At 41.1% G+C, this 18688-nt stretch overlaps 1 protein-coding gene across 1 annotated transcript in view; it reads right to left on the reverse strand.

Annotated features, from left to right (window-relative positions):
* PAPPA (pregnancy-associated plasma protein A, pappalysin 1) overlaps positions 1 to 18688 on the reverse strand; it is a gene marked incomplete at its 3' end in the record, with an annotated part of 155726 nt that overhangs the window by 100804 nt on the left and 36234 nt on the right. The window contains exons 5-6 of the mRNA XM_008581790.1: positions 12149 to 12270; positions 4180 to 4678 (exon numbers count right to left, since the gene is read on the reverse strand). Coding sequence (XP_008580012.1) covers positions 4180 to 4678; positions 12149 to 12270 — 621 coding nt within the window. The remainder of the gene's footprint in view (positions 1 to 4179; positions 4679 to 12148; positions 12271 to 18688) is intronic.

Consider the following 18688-nt stretch of genomic DNA (forward strand, 5'->3'; position numbering starts at 1 on the left):
TCTAATTAAATTACCAACTCCATGTTTTTTAATTGTATATACAAGTGCAAAACCTCAACAGCCCAAATATTTTTAGTATCTAAGTCAAATATCCAAAAGGTTTGCTACATAATCAGAAATGCGCACACCGATATTCCTATAGTAAAGACACATTCCCTGATAACCAATCATAAGGAAGAGTGCAAGACTACCTGAGTTAGGTGTATCATCTTCCACTCCTGGGTCCCAGTGATGACACTGGGGGATTTTATGTGATACCTCCACCTTGCTATCCCAGAAACACAGGGATACGCCAGATGCATCACAAAGACCTAAGTTTTAAATATGGCTATGCCATTACTAGCTGTATGATGTTGAGTAAATCACTTTTCTTAGATTCCACCTTTTCACCTGCCTCATCAGCGTTTGTAAGGCACATACAGCAGAGTGAATACTTAGTAAATGGTTGTCATTATTATTGTTTTAGTCCACAGACTACACATTTCAGTAGGCATCCAGAGCCCGTGAGGTTCCCTCTGGTCACTGGTTGTTATAGACAATCCCTACTAAATCCCTTTTATTACAAAAACGTGTTTGAGTCACCTGTCACCTCAGACACCTTCTCTGTGCTTATCCCCAGAGAAGAGCTTAACGTGTTGTACCTTCATTTTACAGATATGGAAACTGAGGCTTAACTAGGTGATGCGATGTGTCTTGACAGCACATGGGAGTGAGTTAGCAGCAGTGTTGGCACTGTTAACCTTCTCCTTTCATAATGTCAGCTCTCATTCAATGGAGGGGTTTCCACTTAAGGGAGATGGAGACATCCCACATTTCTTTCTTGTCCTGGCCACAAGTAATCAGTCTACTAGAAGCTTCCATGGGGTAAGCACAGAAGGCTCTCTCTTTATCAATGTCATACTTTGGGAAAGTATCTCCAGTGTAGATAACAGAAAGAATAAATATTTTTGTTGAGAGAAAAAAATGAAGACACAGGTCAAAGGGAATCATGTCAGTCTACTAGAAGCTTCCATGGGGTAAGCACAGAAGGCTCTCTCTTTATCAATGTCATACCTTGGGAAAGTATCTCCAGTGTAGATAACAGAAAGAATAAATATTTTTGTTGAGAGAAAAAAATGAAGACACAGGTCAAAGGGAATCATGTAATGGGTTGAGTCAGGGAAGAAAAAGAAAGCATTTTTCCCCTCTTCTCTTTTTCTCCAAAACAGTCTTTATATAGAACTTGTATAAGAGCCAATTTATTTGATGCGGAAAAAATGTGAAAGCAGCAAAACACACATACACATGCACACACACACACAAGAGGTATTTGTGGTGGGGTTCAGAACTCAAATTACCAAGAGATAAAGGAGTTGAAATGGAAGGTTGACTTGGAATGATGTGTTTTCCTTCTCTCAGAGTCTCAGAGAACATTTAGTTTGAGAGGCCCAGCCCAGCTGAGCCCAGCCAAGCCCAGGTCTTCCATAAACTCCTTGGTCCTCAAGAGAGACAAAGAGGAAGGCAACCAACACTTCAGTCTAGCCATTGCGCCTGTCACATAATAGGAATTAAAGAAATATTTGGTGAGGGAATGAAAGAACAGATGGTGGATGAGTGTGGACCTGGATAGTGATGGTTTCGGAAGCAAATAGGTGTAGGACTTGGCATTTTTGTCAAGTGGGTAAAGTCCTTAGCACTTAGGAAAGAACCGGTCTGAGCCATCCTTATAATCCCTGATTCTCAGTACAGACTCCAGCATATTAGTAAAGGGTCACAAAAATCAACTACATTGTGTAATGATAAATATTAAAAAGCAATAAAAAATAATAATTAAAAAAAAGAATGTTCCCAGTACATATTTGTAAATTGAGGATGTAGTTGTACAAGTGAAAGAGGTGTTGGAGACTCCTGGGCCTTAGAGATCATTTAGAACAGTGCCTATTGAACTTTAACCAGCATCAGAATCACCTGGAGAGGCCCTGATTCAGTAGGCTGGGATGGGAAGTGAGAACCTGGTCTTTCTAAGTTCCCAGGTGATGCAGATCTGTTGGTCTTGGGCCAAACTTTGAGAACCTGTTTTAGTACAATAGTCCTTAAATTTCATTGCACATTATAATAACCTGGTGAGATTTTAAAAGTCCTGATGTTTAGGCCTTATTCTTCTCAATTAAATTGATGGGGGTGAAGGGATGGAGAGTGGAGAGGGATGCAGGTGAGACCCAGGAAGTTTAAAAATGTCCTAAGATTTTATAACATGCAAATTAGTTTGAGAACCACGAATCTAGTGCAACCTCCTCCTTGTAGAGTTTAGACTTCTGAATGCCAGAAAAGGTAAGTGGCTCACCTAGGGTTGTAGAGCTAGTTAGTGAGTTAGCTGAGAATAGAATTCAGGGTTATTCTAATCCTTCAGTTTAAATTCCACCATTCCACACTTATCAGCTCATGTCACCTCTCACGGGCTCATAACTCAAAGCAAAAAATGAAAGTTTTGTTTAATCTGACGTCTATAAAATATCTATTATTTCTGTCCTCCATTGTTTTACAATAAATTTTAAGTGGGTGAATGTTTATAGAACTTTACCACTGTAGTCAAGTGAGGAGATGAAAGAGACAGAGTTATGGAATATTTTCAAGGCAAGACGATCCTTTAAATGTTAAGTACATTCTCAAATACAAACCAAGTGCTCCCTCTGAGTTCTTAAACAGATGTTCTTCATCTCTGATTCAATGAATGGGCAAGGGTTTGCTTGTGATGTGCACATTAATTGCTGGCATGTAAAAGGAAGTGCTGGTAAAGTGTTTGAAAGTGGTTCTGTCTCTTAAAAAGATTAAAAGTTTCCTCCAGAACTTGGTTTCCATTAATGATTGGCTTAGTAAATATTTTCAAGTAGAAAGAACAGAGATTGTCTTATATCATCTTAGAACCAAATAAAGAGCTACAAAAAGCCTATAGAAACCATTGACTTCAGCATTTTCATCCCACAGAGGAGGAAATTGAGGCTCAAAGAGATTGACTGATTTATCTAGCATTACTAAGTGGACTGGCTGAGGCTAGATACAAGGTGTCTGACTCCTGAGCTATTGTTTCTTCTAATACTCAAAGTGTTCCCTTCCAATGTCCCTTGCACATAGTAGGTGTTCAGTGAGTGCTTGGCAATTGACTTCATAGACTCTTGGTACTCAAATTAGGTGATTAAGGCTTTATCATTTTTTAGATTAAAGCAGATGCTGGAATCACATCTTTAATTGAATACCAGTTGAATGTACTGGCTTAGGAGTCAGGATGGAATTCCAATCCTGATCTCACCATTTCCTAACTGTGTGATCATGGACAAGTGACTTCACATCTCTAAGCCCCAGTTTTCTTCTTTGTAAAACAAGAATGATAATAGGGCCATTGTAAAGAGGATGAAATTAATGACAGTTTCAAAGACCTTATCCCATCATCTGGTACATAGAAAAAGCACTAATGACCTCATAATAAGGTAGCCTTCCTCATAAAACATGAATCCTGAGATGTTTGGGGAAGAAGTGACGAAGAGGTGGCTTGAGAAGTCAATATTATAGACAAGCACTATTTCACATAAAAGCAGTGAGCATCCAGAAAGAATCATGGAGACCTAGAGCTTCAAAAGCCCCAAGGCTCAAATGGGTTTGAACCTCTGTTCCACCTCAGGAAATAAGACAAAAACAAGGCCCAGGCTTGTTATGTTCACCTTCCAGAAAAATTTTCATGCAAATACCCAAGAGCCTAATTCCCAGCCAACCTGACATAACTCCACTCCTTTCCATTCACTAAAAAAGCAATCAGAATGCACAAATCTCCTTTAACTTAATATAAGATCATCACCAAACTTCAGTTCTTTCACTTTCACTAGTAATAAATGACTTTCTCATTGCTAATCACATCAAACCTCCTTCATTTACTGTTGGGGAGACTAAGTTTCAGAGAGGTTGGTGAGGCTTAGGGTCACACATCAGAGGTGTCACCAAATCCAGGCCTCCTGGTTCCTTGTCCATCACTCTTCCCACCATATCAATTCTGCCTTGTTAAGACAATTCTACACCTAACTCTTGGGTGACAATCCCAAGAAGTGAGTCTAGCTGTCATGAAACTTCTCCTCCCGGTCCAAACCTCTCTGACCTTTCTCACATCCCTCCACAGCCCACCCCACGTGTTCTCCCTATCCAGACACTTACATGTCCAAGAATCTTCTGTTGAGATGTAGGATGGAGGCGACATCTGCCTGAAGAGGAGGGTCCCGGACCACCTTATACTGCAAGGGCTTACACTCTAGGCAGAGCGGGGTGTCTGCAATGGAGGTCAACATAGCTGCATCAATCTCCAGGTGCTCGTCCAGCGTGTAGATCTGGATACCATACACCTCCTCGCCCACATCCTGGAGTCTGATGGTCAGTGGAACATCGCAGAAGATGTTCTGAGGGCCCAGGGAAATGTTCTTTCCACTTACAGTCAAAAGTTTGATGTCATTGACAGCTCCACTAGAGTCCCAGTCGCTGGAGACAAAGGTCACCCAGACAGTCAGTGACTCAGGGACCAAGGGATAGCGGAATTCCAGCTCGAGATAGCAGCCTTGTGGCTCGGGGCAGGCTGGAGGGACCGTGTGTGGGTTGACAGCTGAATTTGGGCTCCAGGTGCGAACACTGGACTTACAGGGCTGTTCAACATCTGGATGACCTATGAAGAAGAGATGAGGAAATAAGTTCTTGAGGAAAGACCTTCATTCTGATCCTGAGTTTCCTGCAGACCCCAGGAGAAACTGGTCTAACTAGGACTTAGAAAGGAAAAAGGGAAGGGAGGATTCTCTGTGTCTTGGCGGGAAAGACCTTCATTCTGATCCTGAGTTTCCTGCAGACCCCAGGAGAAACTGGTCTAACTAGAACTTAGAAAGGAAAAAGGGAAGGGAGGATTCTCTGTGTCTTGGCAAATCTTCTGTATACATAGTACCCAGCTTGTCTCCACCCCTGCAATACAGATCTCAGGCGAACCACCAGATATTTGGTGAAAACTACATTCAGTTTAGTGTCTTACTATTAAGTCAATGGCCCACTTTTCCTCCCTCAACTTTCACTTGGAGGCTTTGCTGCCTCAGATGGAAAGAAAAAAGGGACACGTACATGCTAAACACCCTCTGTATCCCATGAACTTGTCTAATTTTTGCAAGGACTCATTTCAGAACTAAGGACACTAAAGCTCAGAAACACAGAGTGGATTGACCAAGGTCATCCACCCTGAAGTGTAAAGGTCAGCATTAAAACCTAGTTTTTTGTTTGTTTGTTTGTTTGACTGGTAAGGGGATCACAACCCTTGGCTCAGTGTCGTCTGCACCGCGCTCAGCCAGTGAGCGCACCAGCCATCCCTATGTAGGATCCGAACCCGCAGCCTCGGTGCTACCAGTGCTGCACTCTCCTGAGTGAGCCACGGGGCCGGCCCCAAACCTAGTTTTGTTTCATTCTAAAGTCCATTCTCTTTGTCTTCTCCCTGTTGGAAGCAGGGACCACTAAAATAAATTAGAATCCCTGTGGTATTATTGCCTTTGGTACAACCCACTTGGACTGACAGAAATGCCAGGAAATCCCCAGCAAGGAGTAGGTGAATATGGATAGCATCTGGTTTTGGACCAAGGATCTGTGAAGAAACCGTCTGGAACCATGAAAGACAGAGCTGGAAGGCAGCCCTGGGGCCATCTTATCTCTCCTCCTCCCTTTCCCTACATGAGGTCATTCCATACCAAGGAGCTTCTCCGAGCTCTGTCCAGCCTGACTCAGGAAGGGGAGGGTTGGGTGAGGAGGGGGAGAAGGAAGGAGGAAATTCTTCTACATTTTCCCCAGGGAGATGATGCCTCATCCCCACTGATCTCAGCCTGCAGTGACTTCTAAATTTTTCTCTGCTGAGATCACATCTAGACCCTCAGAGAGCTCTCCCTTGCACTGCTGAGAAAAGTAATCAGGACTCGATGTAGCTGTTGGCTCTAATTTGTTTAAGAGAGTCTAGTAAGAGATACAGATCAGCTGGTGAGATTAGGATGGAGAACTTAAGATGTCCCTATTAGCCACATTCTTTTTTTTTTTCTTCAACATCAGTGGTTACTGGGGGTAGGGGTGAGATGCTGGGCATTTCTAAAGCAATTGAGAAAAGGTGATCTTTGAAAAATGCATTGTAGTAATGTTACAGGGAAATAGGATTAATCACAATATGAATGCTAGAAGTCCTTTTGGGGCAGAAAAGCTATTCCAATGAAGGCTGTAAATACCTCCAAACTCCTTACCTCTACCCAGCCAAAGGAAAAGAGAGAAGCCACAATTGGGGATGGGGAAGAGAAGAGGAAAAAGAAAAGAAGGGGGAAATGGATGAAGAATTTTTTTAGATGTAATGCATCAGAAGAAGAAGAGGTGGATATAACTATGAGGTTCCCCCCACTCCTTCTCGGCTAAGTGCATTCATTACTCATAGCAACTGCTGGCTGGAAGCGACACTTAGTTTAAGTGAAAAGTACAAAAAAGACTTCCCACCTAGCTGAAGGCTTTTCTTCTGTTCACTGTTCAGCCCACTGAGTTCCTGACTCTCTCAACTTTGTGTATTGTTGGCGCACATGTATACTTATTCATTCAGTAAACTTTACTGGAGGCAACACTTTACAGTGTCTGAAGGGCATTCCCTAGTCACTCCCTTGTTAACTCATCTGACTGTCACCAGAATCCTGTAAGATATTTATCCTTTTCATCTCTATTTTCTAGCTCTGTTTCACTCAATACCATATAGCCTTTGCTTAATACAGTTACTGGTCCATAGAGATACTCATAGCACACAGTGGATGCTCAAGAAATATTTGTTAAATGAGGAATTTTCTATCTTGTTAATATGGAATTAGAAAAGAAGTTATAGCACAGACTATCAGAGCCTGCTGCCTGGGTGGTGGGTGTGAGGGGAACATGGCTTTCTCCTGGAATTGGCAAGGGATAAAGCCATCTTTCTCCCTTCCTTGGAGAAAACAATTGTCAGTGGTGGGAAGACATAAGACAGCAAGGATGAAAATTTGTTTGGTTCATCCTTCCTCCCTGATTTCTTGTTAATCAACAGAGGGACCAAATGCTTGAGGACAGGAAGGTGAATCTGGTCATTATGGTTAAATAAGTAAGTAGGAGTAGAAATCTTGGCAAAGCTTGTGCTTGTCTGCCCAGCTAAGGGAGAAGAGACAAACTCTTAGATGTGAAAAAGTGTCCCAAGCATCATCAATTCCAACCTGTCACCAAAGCAGCAACCCCTGTAATAATACCAGGATTCACGAATTGACCAACCTCCATGTGCAGGCATCATGCCAAGCACATTATATGCCTCAGGTCTTTCCATCCTAGCAGTAAGACTATGACGCAGGTTTTATGAAACTCATTTTACAGAAGAGGAAACCAAGACTCAGATGGCTGAGTAATTCTCTAGGAGGGAGTAGAATATTGTGTGATACTGTTGGTTCAGGCATGTGCCAGGCTTTGAAGCAATAAATGTTGGGTTAAAATATCAGCTGTACCTACTGCAATGTTACCTACCTCACAGGGTTGCTGTAAAACTCAATGGTGTGGATCTTTAATAGATGCTCACAAATATATTAGCTCTGTCCTGAAGAGTAAGGAGAAATTAACAGCAACAAAAAATCTTAGTAGAAGGAGGTATTCCAAGCAAAGAGAACAGTTGAGAGAGACTGTGAGTTAAGATGACTAGTTTTGAGTGCAATGGGAGAGCAGCTAGTACTGATGGCCAAGAGAAGCAGAACCCATATTAGTCTTCTCTGCCACACTAAGGAAATGAAACTTTATACTGAGATATGTGGAAAGCTACTGAGATATTTTAAGCAAATGAGTAGCATAAGATTTGTCTTTTAGAAAAGGCACTCTTTAGAGACACAGATACTATCCATGCATCCATCCATCCATCCATCCATCCACCCACCCATCCATCCATCCATTCATGCATTCAAAGAATAATTATTGAGTGCCAGAGTTAGGCTAGTCCCTGGGCAAACAGGTTTCCAGACATGGTCTCTGCCATCATGCAGATTCTAGTCTAGTGAGATCAGTTAGGAGACTGTGGCACTAAAGCACAGAATACATGACTATGACTCGGACAAAGAGCATCAGACAAGAAGACAAGTCAGAGTTCCTAAGGAGGAGGAATGGATATAGCTGAGCATGAGATTAACTGAACATGTGGTTGTGAGATGGGGAGGGGGGTGAGGGAAGGAAAAAATGAGTGGAGTAAAGAAGAAAGGAAGTAGAGGGAAGGAGGGAAGGGGGAGAAAAGGACGGAGGGGGAGTAGAGGAAGGGGAGCATGAGATTAACTGAACATGTGGTTGTGAGATGGGGAGGGGGGTGAGGGAAGGAAAAAACGAGTGGAGTAAGGAAGAAAGGAAGTAGATAGAAGGAGGGAAGGGGGAGAAAAGGACGGAGGGGGAGTAGAGGAAGGGAAGAAATGAAGAAAAAAATAAGGGGAAAGAGAGAAGTGCAAAGGTCCTGTTACTTCATTATTAATATATATTCTTTTGTGTATATGTTGACTAAATGAAAAGTCACATTTTTATATAAGCTGTCCACTAGAAATAAGGCCATATATCTGTGCAGAAATATATTTATACACACTTATGTTGATTTAAATTTACATTTAGGATGATCTGTACAGACATCTGTCATATGTATACATGTATATACACTGCCACTGTTGACACAAATATAGTTATAAAAATTTGATGCCAAGCTTTTTTTCCAGATGAATAGTTCAGCATGCCTGAAATATTCTGGGAAGAAAAATGGAGAAAACACTCACACACATTTAAAAAAATGAAAACAGCTAGTGCCATGTGTTAATCTCTCCTGGAAAACCCAACACTTGTAATGTATTAAATGTATTATATGCTTGCATAAGTGATATTAACTAGGATTTGAATCAGTCAGATTCAGCTATCTAATTCCTGGGCTACAAGTATAACATGGTACTAAATACCTCAGGAGATATTCATCTATAAAGCATAATTCTTGCTCAAGAGATGGGAGCTCAATTGCTTTCTGCAAACAAAGGCAAGTAGTTCTATGACTGTATTTACCTTCTTTAAAATGAAATTAATGCAACATAATGAATGTTCAAAATAAACATGTGCTAAATGAAGAATCGTCTATCTTGTTAACATGGAGTTAAAAAAAGAAGTTAAAGCTCCATGGAGGATTAGCGATGGAAAGGACATTACAGTTCAACTCTTCATTCTGTATATAAGATACCATCTTCAGAGAAGAAAGTGACTCACTCAAGGGCACAGAGTATGCTGATGGCAGGGCTAGGACCAAGGTCCAGACTTCTTCATCCTCCCCCCATGCTCTTTCCCAACCCCACAAATATGTCTGGCATCGCTCATGAATTTGGGAGTTATATGTTAGTTTGAGAAGTCCAAAAACTTAAACACTCAAAGATAAATAGGATGAAAATGAGTTGAGAAATAAATTGCAGAGTTTGGCTCATGGAAAAGTTTATTTCTTCAAGGATATTAAAAGGGTCTGAGCCAAACGAGTCACAGAGCCTGTAATAGGATGCTCTAAAAAAAGAACAGTGTCTTTTCCTGGCCAGTATGTACTAAATTTACATAGGAGGAAACCCCAGGGCTGCTGGGTTTCCTTGGAAGTCTGAGTCAGCTCAGGGGCTCATTGCCTTTAGCTGAACTTCGTTCTGCATATCACACTGTAAGAGGGTCAGGGACAAACTAGGCACAAGCTTCATCAACTGACAGTTGGGTTGGATGGATGTGTGGGGAGAAGTCTAGAAAGGACCTCATTTAAACAAGTGGTAGAAGAAACCAAGATGATTTTAGCTAGAGAAGTCTCGGGAGAGAGCCTTGCTGATTCTACCTCCCAAATATCTCTCAACTCCATCGACTTCACCCAGGCCACCACTATCCCTTACCGTTCACCTAGCCGTTCCCTTTGCTCCACACCCCCTTCCCCCAAACTCCTCTCCATAGAGCAGCTGAGCAGTCTTCATAACACGCCATACCCCTTACCGTATACCATACCCCTCCCAAGGCACGGGGTGTCTCTTCACTGCCCTCTGTGTGATTCCAAACCCATCCTTACCCGGTCATTATCCATCTCTCCCATCCAATCTTTTCCCGCCCCACCTTGCTCTTTATTCTCTCAACCCATTTAAACTCTTACAGCATTATTGAGGAGCTTTTGCTTATGTAGATCATATCTATTAGTAGTCACCATTTGCAAATTAAAGTTATGAAATTTTAAAACTCGATAATACACAAGTGTGAGTTTTATTGGGTATGGGAGCATTAATAGCATCATATGTCATGTATCCACTGGAAAACTCTCCTGTACTCTCAGGAGAGAATGAGGGTGAAAAAGACAAATGATGTCATAGTATTATCATTAAAATAATCTTGACTTTGAGAACACCCTGAAAAAGTCTCCAGGAACTCCATAAATCTCTGGACTACACTTTAGAAGACTGCCGCTTTAAACATACCGAACTTATTTCACATTCTCAGTGAATGATCCTTGCTCGTGGTGGTGTGACATTTTGTGGAAAGCCTGACTCTTTGGTTCTGGGTGAGGTCCCCTTCTTATTGGTCCCCAGCACTCTGTATTCCTATTAGCATAAGCTTCTTTACATTGAATGGTAATTGCTCATTTACTTATCTGATTCCTCTAGCAGATGGTCAGTGCTGCCTTGCACATGTACCCAGGATATTGCCCAGCACATAGTCTCCGTGGTGGTCACAGGTGAGCCGGGTTCACTCCATGAAAATATACAAAGTATTGCCAAGTGGCAGAGACACACATCTTCTGCGTGAACCCAAAGTGCATTCAGTTTGGGTGGAAAAATTACGATTTCAACTTTCTAAAGAATGGAACTACAACAGGTTGCCAGGGAACCTCAATGAGGAAGTGCATAGAGGGGATTCCTGCAGTGGGTGGGGGCTGGGGCTGGATGACCCAGGGCGTCCCTTCCAAGTCTGACAGCCTGTGATTCTGTGAGGCTGAACTAAGGGTTTCTCCCAGACATGCCTGTAGCTTTACATTCCACATGGATATGTTTAGAGTGCTTGAGTTCAACTCTCATTTTTATTTTAAGCTACTTTAGAGAATAAAGTACATGCTGTCATTTTTCAACTTCACTTTCCTCTCTGATCTCTCTCCCTTGCTTTATTCTATCTATGGCTTTTCCTTTCCAACTTTCTTTCTAAAAATACAGAGGATAGAGAAGGAGTTCTCATTGATGATCAGTGAGGAGACAGATTCCACTCCTCCTGATGAACTGGTGTAACAGTGTCCCCACCCAGTGACTGTTGGCATGAGCTGACCTGCACAGGAGCAAGAGGGACTGGGCTGGAAAAGGTCTACATGTAAGTCTCTGAGAGCCAGCGAGGGAAAGATGGAAGACTGAGAGGAAAGCATGGGGTCTCTACCAGCCCAGCTTCAGGGCCAAGTGACAAAGTGCAGCAACAAGCACTTGGCAAAAGGTCTTCTCAATATCTATAGAAAACAGAGGCTGCTTTCTGTAGAAAACAATGATGCTGTAAAGAAGCACAGAGATTGTTGGCTCCTTGGGAGGTCTGGGAGACACACGCTGAGCAGGGAAGGGTCTGATTGTGGGTGGAGCCCACAACAGTGGAAATCCTGAAGTGCCTCCCTCAAGTGTCTTGCAGGTAAATGGATCCCAATAAAGAGGTTACATGGAAAAAATTAAAAGGAATAGTGGTGACACATGTGATAATGCTCTGGGTAGTCTCAGAAATAACTGAAGAAGAATCAAAGACTACTGATGGCTTGAAGCCTCCAAATACATGTATTGACTCTAATGTGACCTTGTCTGTATGGAGGCTATATTTCCCCCTCCCCCACACATACATGTCTTTTTCAGGTGTGAGGCCTTGGACACATTTAATATCTTGGTGCTCTTATTTCTTCATACATAACTTGGTAATAACATACCTAGGACAGTGCAGGCACTCAAAAAATATTTGTAAAATGAATGAGTGCATGAATAGTGGCCTTGCAGGGAGATATTAAGATTGAGTGAGATGGTATACAGGAAAGACCATTGAAAGAACTGTTCTTTGCACATCCACCTGTCAATGAGCTTCTGGAAGGCTGGCTTACCTTCTGCTTCTCGAGGGCTCCAGTGTCCAGATGGGCCGCAGGGCATTGGGGAGGAGGCATTGAAAGCATACTGCACCAGGATTCTCCCTTCCAGACAAAGGTCACATGCTGATCCCAATTCTCTAGGAGGCCAAGGAGAGAGGGGAAATGCACCAACTTAGGAACAATTGAGAGAGCAACTGAAAGGATTAGGCCAAAGGCAACAAGATGGAAGACGCAAGTCTGTTACCTCCTTTCCTCCTTACACATGCCAAGGCTTCCAGAAGATGACTGTAAGTGAAATTCCTCCCCATTGCCAGTAAGAACCTTGTAAGGGCCTAAATGACTTCTGTTTTGATGGCGCATACACTTGTCAAGCAGCACAGAATCAACAGGCCAAAGACTCACCACTTGTAATAATTTTAATTTCACCAGGCATGAAAAGCTCCACTGAGAATTTGCTGGGTGTTGTGAGAAAGTCTTTTGCCCACTTTTGTCCTCAAAATTTACTCCCTTAACAATATTTATCAGGTACCTACTATGCGCCAAACACCATACGGTGTCTTAGTCATTAAATATGAAGAAGGCTTAGTTCCTTCATATGAAAATGAGTGGCCTGATTAGATGATGCCGAAAGAACCTTCCAGTCCTACGCTCTGGGGATGGATGAATCACTCCTCGATTTAACAGTCAAAAGCAGTTTTCTTACCATGCCATCTAATTCATTTTAGCAGCTTTCCAAGAGGCGAGCCAATCCCTCAATGCTACCAGCCCCAGAAGTGGAATATTACGATGGCTTCCCCTACTGTCTTGTGTTTTGTGTATCTGGATTCAATCTCCCTTTGGCCATAACCACCTCTGGGATCGTACTTGTTCTCCAGATTTGGCATCTGTTCAGGAGGCAGTTGTTGGGAAGGGTGGGGGATGAGTCCTCTCCTCCGTATTACTGCGAACCCAAAACTCTGCAAATCTGAGCAACCTCTGCAGAGGGACTAGAAACTGAATCTCAGAAAGACAGAAAGAATGTCTCAGCCCAAACCATTATTTCTCAAAATGAAATCGCCCTGCTAATACCTCTTTCATCATTCCTAGAAGAATCTCTATGCTTTGGCTACATGAAAGAACACAGTGAGAGAGCCAGATCTCATGGAGAAGCTCTCTCTGCCTTTGGGCTCACATGGTTAAGGAAGAGCATGCTATGAGCACCACAGTTTGCTAATGCTCCCCACAGATACCAGGAGATCCTCCCCAAATCTCAATCTGAACAGGTCATGCCCTTGCTGATCTCCTTTGGTAACTCCAGCCCCTAATGCCTTGTGACATGGCACTGCATGCAATCACAAAGAATTGTCCTTGCTACTCTAGCTTTTCTCTCCACTGTAAGCTCTGCCTAGCCACTGTGTTGTGTCACGTGACCCACACCCCCCATCCCACACTTTTTTACCTGGTTGACATTTCTTATCCTTCAAAGTTCACCTTGGGCATTATTTTCTCTGTGAAAACTTTTTTTGGTATACAAGTGATTTTCTCTCAATAGACTGTGAGTTCCTTGAAGACAAGGTCTATGTCTTAGGATTCTCGTTTTCTCTCAGGATTCAGCACATAACTTACTTCCTAGTATTGGTCAGCGTATGTAGTTGAATAGATGGATGAATGAATACCAGTCACTCAGGCACACTGTTAATACTCATGGCTAACCTAGTCTAGACCTTCAAATTGCAGATTTTGCATCTTTAGCCTTATCATTGTAGAAGTGAAACCATACATAGGTAGAAATTTTGCAAGCAAACTAATACTTACTGATAGTAGAGTAATTACATAGCCCATGGTTAATATGCTTAATGGAATGGGTGTGCAATTATTACAAACATATTTATAAAGATTATGAAATTTGATTGAAAATATGTAAGCTGTAACACTCAGTGAAAAAGTCATATTCAAAGCTGAACATACAGCAGAATCTTAATGCTGTTAAGATAACCTTATGTGACAAAACATTATTAGCAATAATTTCTGTGTGTTGGAACATAAGAAGATTGATTTTCCCCCTACTTTTATTCTTCCTGGTTTTCAGAATTTTCTATATGTTTTAAATACATTTGAGTCACTCTTGGATTAGCACTAATAACAATTTTACGAAGATACTTGTAGGCAGGGAATTAGGGGTGGAGAGATAGACTTCTTCACTACCACTGATGAGAGCAGGGTTCCTTTACAATGACCTCAATCCATGCATAGCAACTCCTGGTCCTATGACTGGCTTTATAATGACAATGAAGTTACAAATGTCCTGGCGTGGATTCAGAAACCACGCTGGCCTTAATGGCCATTGGGTTTTTCTTACTATTTCCTAGATTTTCATTTTTGGAGATACATATAATATCACCTAAACATCATTTAATTCTTGACATATCCCAGGTTCCCAGTAAATATTCTGATGAGTGAACAAATCATCCATCATTCAGCTGACAGCAAATGTGTGGTGTCCTACACATCCAGGGAGGGTATAATATGTGTTTCCTACCTTTGGCATTTATTTGATTTTCATGGGCACCTGCATCTACACACACACACACACACACACACAGAAATCATAGACATACAGGATGTTAATGCTTGGTTACCCAGGTTCTGTGAGAGTCAAAGCTTAAAACTCTAAGTCTGCACTGTCTAATGTGGCAGCTACCAGCCACATGTGGCTATTTAAATTAAAACTAATTAAAATTAAATGAATTTAAAAATTCTGTTCCTCAGTCACACTAGTCACATTTCAAGTGCTCCATAGTCACAGTTGGCTAATGGCACCATATTGGACAGTACAGATATAGAATGTACAATTTGTGGTAATTTGTATACAGCCAGTATGAATCTGGCCCCCACATCACGGGCACAAGGGGTGACAATCAACTTTGTATCTCATCAATATTCATAACCAATATAAAAAGAAGAAAGAGAGAAAGAAAGAAAAGAACATTTCCATTATTGCAGAAAGTTTCATTAGACCGTGCTTCTCTAAGAAATATTCTGTTATAATGAATTAACTTCTCTCCTATGCAACTAGAATGGTACTAGTTATGTACCAGCGTTGGGTGGATTGAGAAAAGTTACTCAAATTATTTTTTTGTGTTCTGAGATCTGGAAGAGAAACCTTGGTTGAGAAAAGCTATAACACTTTTGGCTTACAGATCAGAAAGCTGAGGCCAAAAAGGCAGAGGGAATGAGTGAGGTTACAAAGACTTTATACCCAGGTCTCTTGGTTCTCAGTCCCAGTACTCTTCTCAATATACCATAGCAATTGTTCAGATAACTGAAACCATCCAGTCAACACATGTTTGCAAGACAGATAAAAATAAAGGAGTTAGAAAAACCAGGGGTGGCCTTGAATTATTTATTCAGTTGCCCATATGTGAGGACACAGGCTGTGGGAGGATCTGAATATGTTTTTTTAAGGGAAACCCTTGTATTCTCTTAGACCACAGATGTGAGAACAGCAGGAGAACATGAGGATGGCCAGGGGCGAGAGGTTGGCATTGATGGATGTAGTGGAAAACACCAGAGGCTTTGCAGGGAAAGGGAATTTTCAAGTAGCTAAGCCGCTTTAAAAAACACTGCATGTAATGGGAGCTAATATTTCTTGAACCTAGAATGCATGTGCTTGGCAGATCACAAATATAACCTTGTTAAAATCGACACAAAAGCCAGGTGAAGTGGGCACGGTAAGCACCTTTTCATGGAAGAAGACTCAGAAGATCAGAGAGGTGAGATGGCTTGTTCACAGTCCCATCGACTGAGAGTGACAAAGCTAACAGAAAATGGACAGCCTGACATCGAAGCCTGAACCCTCTGTACTAAGCCAATTTGCATAAGCATAAACTCCATGTGCATGGAAGAGTGACATACATAAAATGTAGTTCCATTTCTTTCCAACAATGTATTGACCTTGTTGTTTGACTTCCTTTAGCTATAGGCTATGGTCTACGTAGCTGTTAACCCTAATTAGACACGTTTCGAAAATGTCAGTTTTAATTTAACCTATGATAACTCTGTTATGAAATCTTAGACTGCACAGAATAGCTATTGTATGTGCCTCAAGTACCAAGTGACTATTGGTTATTAAAAACATATTGATTGAAGCTGAAGGCACTATGTAATAGAGATATATCTCATTACACAACAATTAACCCTCCAATAGGTTTCCAACAATCAGATGGTATTTATTTAATGGACAATAACTGCTTTATGAAATACAAATTGAATACATACACAGGAAGCTTCATTTACAAAACTTCCATTTTTAAGTGGAATCCAGGCCAAGGCTTGACCAAAAGTCTGATATTTCTCATTGCCACAGAAAAAATAAATAAATCTACAGACTGCTAGAAAGCTTGCTCTGAAGTGTCACATGAGGTTTCCCAAACCCAGCTCTGAGCTCCCAGTGAGGGTGGCTGGAGCAGGGGAAGGGAAGTTTCGACAGAGAGTCTAGGAAATATATTTCCTTCCCCTGTGATCACTTCTGCTCAGCTGTCAAAGGAAGGTTCTAGATTGAGAGAATGATGTAATGTGGAAAATTAGAGCTCAGAATTTTGTGGTATCATGATCTGCTTTTTCTAACTTTAAAAAAATTTTCATCTATTTACTTTTAAAATTTTATTTTTAATTGATATTTATGAGGTAAAATACGATGTTTTAAAATGTTTATGATGCAAAATGATTAAATCAGGCTAATTAACATATAGTCACCTCTCATATTTTTTTGTAATGGTTAAAACATTTAAAATCTACTTTTAGCAACTTTGAAATATAGAGTGCATTATTATTTATTATAGTTACCATTCAGTGCAATAGGTCACTAAAGGCTAATTCTCCTGTCTTACTGAAACTATGGGCCCTTTCATGAACATCTGCTTTTTCCCCAACCACCCCCTCTCCCAGCCTCTGGTAGCCAACATTCTATTCTCTGCTTCTAGGAGTTCATCTTTTTTAGAACTTTTTTAGGTTCTACATATAAGTGAGTTCATGTGGTATTTGTCTTTCTGTGCCTGGCTTATTTCATTTAGTATAATGTCCTCCAGATTCAACCATGTTGTCACAAATGACAGAACCCTCCCCCCTTTTTAAGGCTGAATAGTATTTCATTATGTATACAAGAGTACTTCAAAAGGTTCATGGGAAAAGTCATATGATCTTTTAATTAGATTTTTCCATGATCTTTTTGAAGTTCCCTTGTACATACATTTTTTTTATCCATTCATTTAATAATGGACACCTAGGTTTCATATCTTAGCTATTGTGAAAGTGGGAGTGCAGATATGTCTTTGGCATACTGATTTCAATTCCTTTGGATATATACCCAGAAGTGGGATTGCTGGATCATATGGTAATTCTATTTTTAATTTACTAAGGAACCACCATACTGTTTTCCATAATGAGTGTATTAATTTACATTCCCACTAACAGTACACAAGGGTCCCCTTTACTCCAAACCCTCACCAACACTTGTTATCATTAGCATTTTGATAATTGCCATTCTAACAAGTGTGAGGTAATATTTCATTGTGGTTTTAATTTGCATTTCCCTGATAATTAGTGATGGTTGAACATTTTTTCATATATTTGAGGGCTATTTATATGTCTTCATTTGAGAAGTGTCTATTCAGTTGCTTTTCCTTTATACATACACAGACACAGACTTGCAAATGTGAGCTTCCTGCCATCTCGTTGTGGCTCTTTTAGGGGGAGATGTGGCAGGTCCTTCATAACTCTAGTTTTGGAACAACTTTATGAAAGCACATGGGAGTCTGAGACAGGACATTGCCAAATGTGAGTCGCAGCTCAGCCCCCACCACTTTCTATGGGCTCTTGGTCAGATCTCTCAGCACCTTTCAGCTCGAAATCTTTCTTTATCTGGCAAATGAGGAAGAGAATCCCCTTCTTATAGGGTTACTGGAAAGATTAAATGAGGGTCTGTATATAAAGCATTTAGTGCAGAATCCATCACATAGTGAGCCCTTGATAAGCAGCAGCAGCCACAATAAGTAATGATAATTAATTATAAGCATGGTTATTATTTTCACCATCATCAATGCTATATCACTGTTACTGGATGACACATCTCCAAAAAGAGCTGGGAGTGGGGGTAATATATTAATCTTCCCTGAAATACAGCAAACTTCCAAAATAGACGTAAACATTTTGGTCTGTTTTCATGACACCTTTAAATCTGGTTCCCTTAAAGCCTGAGCCCCTCAGGGAATCTCCATGCTAAAAGGTACCACAAGAGACCACTTGGTCAGGTCTCCACCTTCAGTCCAGTGTAGCATCATGAGACCCATTTTTCAGGGTAGAAGAATAAGACTCAGAGAGGAAAAGTGACTTGTCCAAGATCATATAGCTAATTAGTGACAGACAGGGGAAGAGAACTGAGGTATCTTTGTGCCTCAGTTTATCCATGCCTGGTCTTCTAAAAATTCTACCTTCAGTTCTACAAGTAAACACTGGGAACATTCAAAGATTGTGATTATATATTATATATGTATACATGAATATATACATACACACACA

Source organism: Galeopterus variegatus, unplaced genomic scaffold (assembly GCF_000696425.1).
Source record: "Galeopterus variegatus unplaced genomic scaffold, G_variegatus-3.0.2 Scaffold2462, whole genome shotgun sequence".
Lineage (NCBI taxonomy): Eukaryota > Metazoa > Chordata > Mammalia > Dermoptera > Cynocephalidae > Galeopterus > Galeopterus variegatus.